At 44.4% G+C, this 4,870-nt stretch overlaps 1 protein-coding gene across 1 annotated transcript in view; it reads left to right on the top strand.

Annotated features, from left to right (window-relative positions):
* The first annotated feature begins 836 nt into the window (after positions 1-836).
* The window catches only part of LOC107097407 (myosin-7B-like), a 39,802-nt gene continuing 35,768 nt past the window's right edge, over positions 837-4,870 (top strand). The window contains exons 1-3 of the mRNA XM_015394542.1: positions 837-896; positions 3,009-3,108; positions 4,589-4,692. Coding sequence (XP_015250028.1) covers positions 3,009-3,108; positions 4,589-4,692 — 204 coding nt within the window. The 5' untranslated portion in view covers positions 837-896. The remainder of the gene's footprint in view (positions 897-3,008; positions 3,109-4,588; positions 4,693-4,870) is intronic.

The raw sequence follows: 4,870 nt of genomic DNA, 5'->3' as shown, positions 1-4,870 counted from the left end.
ACTGGAACCAAAGCATTTTTCTTATAACCAGAGTTCTGCTGGGTCAGAAGCTGCTACTGTAACACAGGACCTGAACCCAACAACCATCAGAATCAGAACCGTCTGCAGCTGGACCCCATGTTCCTGTTTGACCCAGAATGAAGCAGAACCAGAGGACTGGGTCAGAGAGCGGCTGCTGGGCCTCCAGCCGCAGCTGTTGGCCTCTATTCTGGTTCCATGCTGAGCTTTGCTGGGATTACAGAGAATCTGCTGGAGCCAAAGGACAGCATGGAGGCCAGGGTGGAGGCTCAGCAGACAGCAATGAGCTGGAAGCACTGGGACAGCTGCTGGGATCTGGGGAGGATTACTGGGATGTGGACCTGAGCGCCTCAGAGACAGACAGGCTGCGCTCTTCATCATGTTCATCATCCTCAGGCTCCAGGCGTTCTGCAGGAGGAATCCCAGAATGATCCCGGTTCTGATCCATCAGGGGGGTTGAAGGTTGGAGCAGCGGGACCTTTGATGGATCATCAATAATCACATTATCATTAAATCTCATGAGACAATAATTAATTAAAGCTTTTAACTGATAGTTTCTAAAGCTTCTTCCAGAATCTTCTCACCTTCTCCTTAAATATTTTCATCTTTTCATCGGATTCAAACTTTTCTGACATTTTAAAGCAGAAACAACCAAAGAAATCCAAATTTTCCCAGGAGGAGGGGTCATGTGGCTCAGTGAGGCATCTGCTGGGATCTGACCACAACTGCCCTATATGGCCGCCCAGTGAGACCAGTTCACCCAGTGAGCTGCAGCTGGGGGAGGGGGGGTCACATGCTGAGGAGGTTTTAAAGTCAGACGAAGCCGAACCTCCATCATCCCTCAGAAAGAACGCTGCAGGAGAGCCTCAGACAGCAAGGTGAGTCCGACACACTGACGCATCATCACCCATCAGCTCCTCACAGGTGGGGGGTGTTCTGAGGACGTTCAGGTTTTAGAAGAACCTGATGGTCTGAGATGTTTGAGGGGCAGCAGCTCCTGATCAGAGGCAGGAAAGGATTCTGATCTGTGGTGCTGATGAGAGCCGAAGGTTTCGGTCCAAACTCATCAGTAAAGGTGTCCAGAAACAGGTTCTGATCCAGAACATCTGACCAAACAGGCCTCCTGCTCAGACCCCCACACCTTCCAGGTCCGACCAAAGATCTGGTACCAGACCCAGCCTTTCCTGGTTCCTCAGGAGGAGATGGACCCGTGGATGAAAGACGCCTTCAGAACAGAGCAGAACCATCAGGCTCAGAGTCTCCTTCATCAGTTCTTATCGTCTGCTTTTATTTTTAGGTGTTTGAATAATTTTAGCATCGTTTCTGCAGCCGACTGCTGGTTTCATGAAGCTTTGAGCTTCAGGTTCTATTGAACAGAACCGGGTCTGAAAACAGGCTGGAATGAAGAGGAGCTCCATCATCCATGGAGCTGAGAGCATGAGAGATGCTTCTTCTCATCAGGACCACCCAGCTTGGACCTTCATCTCTGGGAGCAGAACCAGAACTTTTAACAACCCAGACTTCTCTGATACCGACAAGAAGCTTTTTATTTATGACACCAAACAATAAAACCTTCTAATTCAGGACAAGGAAATATTTTCCTGTCATATAATGTCTGATATGAGGGCCTGTTTATGCAGCGCCATCTACTGGAGACGCAGCGATGCAACAAGACAAGGTCAGTCTGGATCCAATCAGCGGGATTATGGGAAGTAGGCGATGTGTTCCCAGGGCCGTTTCCTGGACCCGGGAACACGGGGGGCTGAGCCCACATCCACCAGGGGGATTTAACCTGAAAGCTGCTTTCTGAGCATCTGGCTCCTCGTTTGAAGACAAAAGCTGCAAAATGTTCAATCTGCTGTAAATAAACAACCAGAGACATTATTTGATTTAAGCCAGAAATATCTGATCAATGAAAAAAACCATAAACTGCTGCTCCTCTTGGATGAAGTAAAGATCAGGGATGAAAACTGAGTGAAATTCTTACTACTGTATAAAACAGTTACTGACTCCGTTTGATCACTGACATCCTGCAGTTTAATAAATATAGACCAATATAACTAAATACTAACAAATGAGCCTCTAGCTTCTTCATTTTGATCATTCAGGATAAATAATAAATAATCTAATAAATATCCAGGGCTGACTAATAATGAGACTGATGCAGCACCTGCAGAGGAGGAAAAAAACTGCCTTAAAATGTGATGATAATCCTAAACTTTATCGAAAAAACATCATTAATCATTTTAATGACAATAACAGAAACTAACCTCCTGATTGGACGTATGGAAAAAGAAATATTCCAGAATGTCTTTGAACCTTTTCCTAGATCCACAGATAAACGGGAAGATCAAGAAATACTGAGTTTTATAAAATGCAGGAGTTTTCTTGGTTGAAAGTAAATCAAGTTTTAAACCAACTCTGCTGAGAAGGAAGAAATAAAATCCTGAAGTTTGATGTTTACTAGGAGAGCAGGAAGAGCTGAGGATGAGGAGGGTGAAGAGCATGGAGCAGGAGTCAGACGCAGTTTATAAACTATGAACCTGATTCTCCTGCAGAAAAAGGGAATAAAATAAAAGTGGATTGTGGAGATCTGGCTCTGTAAAATCCATGAACGCCCTGCTGGAGGTTTGTTGTGATAAACGTCGTTATCGGACTGTTTTCATCTACTTTAGAACTCCTAATTAAAATAAGATAACCTTAGAATGAAAATGTAAATGTTTTGGTATTTTTCATTAGTTTACAGGTTTATTACAGGTTGTCCCTTTTAGATTATTGCATTTTTTTATTTTATTGTTTCATTCATTGTTTCCCAGCTCCTTGTTTTGAACATTTCTGAACAGAAAACTTGATTTTACCTTAACGTTCTGTCTGGTTAATCTGGACCAAATTCTGTGTCCTGATTGATTTTCAGTCTTCAACAAGAAGCATAATTTCTATCAGACGGCCGATGAGTAAAGACTGGACTGTCTCTGTCTCCTTGTTCTCAGATGTCTCGTTTTCTGGACATGAAGGAGTTTGGGGAAGCTGCTCGTTTTCTCCGCCTTTCCAACCTGGAGCAGCTGGCTGCCAGGGCCCAGGCCTTTGATGGTAAACCAACCTACCTGCATCAGGCAGAACATTACAATCAATTCTATTCGGTTTATTTCTATAACACCAACATCCCAACATCTCATCTCAGATCATAGAACCAGATCATTTAGTCAGATTGATTCAAAGTTTTCTATCTAAGGAAAACCAACTGACTGCATCGACTCATTGACTCTTCAGCAATCCTTCACACTAAGCATGCTTGTAGCGACAGTGGAGAGGAAAAACTATCTCTTGGCAGAGGGGAGGCATTGCTTTGCTAACACTACTTTGGAGGGATTGGAGAGCTGCGGACCCTGAATGAGGACATCATCGGGCAGTGGAAAAAATTCTCTTAGGTTCTCCCTAATCTGGCTGAAGCACCTGGTGTGGTGGAAGAAGTGACTGGGTAACCAGGCCAGATTCATTCATCACTCAGGCCAAAGTCATCAGCGTGGTCAATAAAACTCCATGGTGGCAGGGGCTGGGAGGTGGAGGAAATTCAACCTGAGTACCTTAGATCTCTGGATGTTGTCAGGCTGTCATGGCTGACACGCCTCTTGAAGATCTCATGTAGGTAATGTGAAATCCTCTGGAGTGGCAGCTATGAACCAAGTAGACTTTAGACCATCTCCAAGCAGTTCGATATTCCTGTGTCCACAGCAGCACATATTATTCAGATGTAATATCCAAGGGACTGTAGCCAACTTCCCTGCTTTTGGCTGCAGGAAGAACATTGGTGACAAATTGGAGACGGAAAGACGTTTGGAAACAAGAGAGCCCAAAAGAACTTCTAAAGAGATAAAAGGTGAAATGCTTCTGGAAAATCAGTCAGATCGCACCGTCTGTCGCTGTTTGAGCCAAAGTGGATTAAATGGGGGACGACCAATGAGGCACCATTGATGGAAACAAATCTTTTAAACTAGAGAATGTCCAATGGACAGAGGAGACAAATGTGGAGCTTTATGCTAAGAAATATCAGCTGAAAAAAAAAAAAGAGTACTGGCCCTAGTGTAAAACATGGAGGAGGCTCTGATATGCTCTGGGCTGCTTTGCTTCATCTGAATCTCTGCAGGGTCCAATGAAATCTCCAGCTTGATTCCAGTTGCAGGTCTTTAGCAGGAAAACAGAGCTAGAAACAGAGCAGAGGTGTGACTGACAGGAACAGGAACCAATGATGGTGGACTCTGAAGGCTGGGAACTAAATATGAAGGAACCATCGTGTTATTGTTTCATTCATGTTTTAGATCATTCTGTTAAAGCCTGGATGAAAAACAGCATCTTCTCTACTGTTGTCAGATTCCAGTGGTTCCTGTGACTGTGGCTTTTCTCTCATTGAATGAGGAGAAGCAACAATTTGTTCCCAGATGATTTAACATGTCAGCTGGTTCTGTCCTGTTGATTCTTCTCATGGTTCTCTAGTGTTTATTTACTTAAAGGACAGAATCCTGAAAGGTTGACATTATTCTACCTAACACCTGCATACGCTGATCTGTTCCAGGGACGAAGCGTGTTTGGATGCCAGATGAAGCTGAAGCGTACATTGAGGTGGAGGTCAGAGAGCTGGATGGAGACAAGGCAACGGTGGAGACCAGAGATGGACGGGTTGGTTGACCTCTTCATTTCCTTATTAGTCTATTTATGAGGTGGTTGCTCCTGTCTTCGCTTCAGAGGGACGACATTTTTTTCTGATTTCACAATCAAATTGAGGACCAGTTGTTGTACAGTGGGGAGATTTTCTTGGTCCATCACCCCGGTCCTCCGACAGTGAAAATGGCTCCCC

Source organism: Cyprinodon variegatus, unplaced genomic scaffold, assembly GCF_000732505.1.
Source record: "Cyprinodon variegatus isolate N-32 unplaced genomic scaffold, C_variegatus-1.0 Scaffold692, whole genome shotgun sequence".
NCBI lineage: Eukaryota > Metazoa > Chordata > Actinopteri > Cyprinodontiformes > Cyprinodontidae > Cyprinodon > Cyprinodon variegatus.
This window is presented reverse-complemented; position numbering and strand designations above follow the sequence as displayed.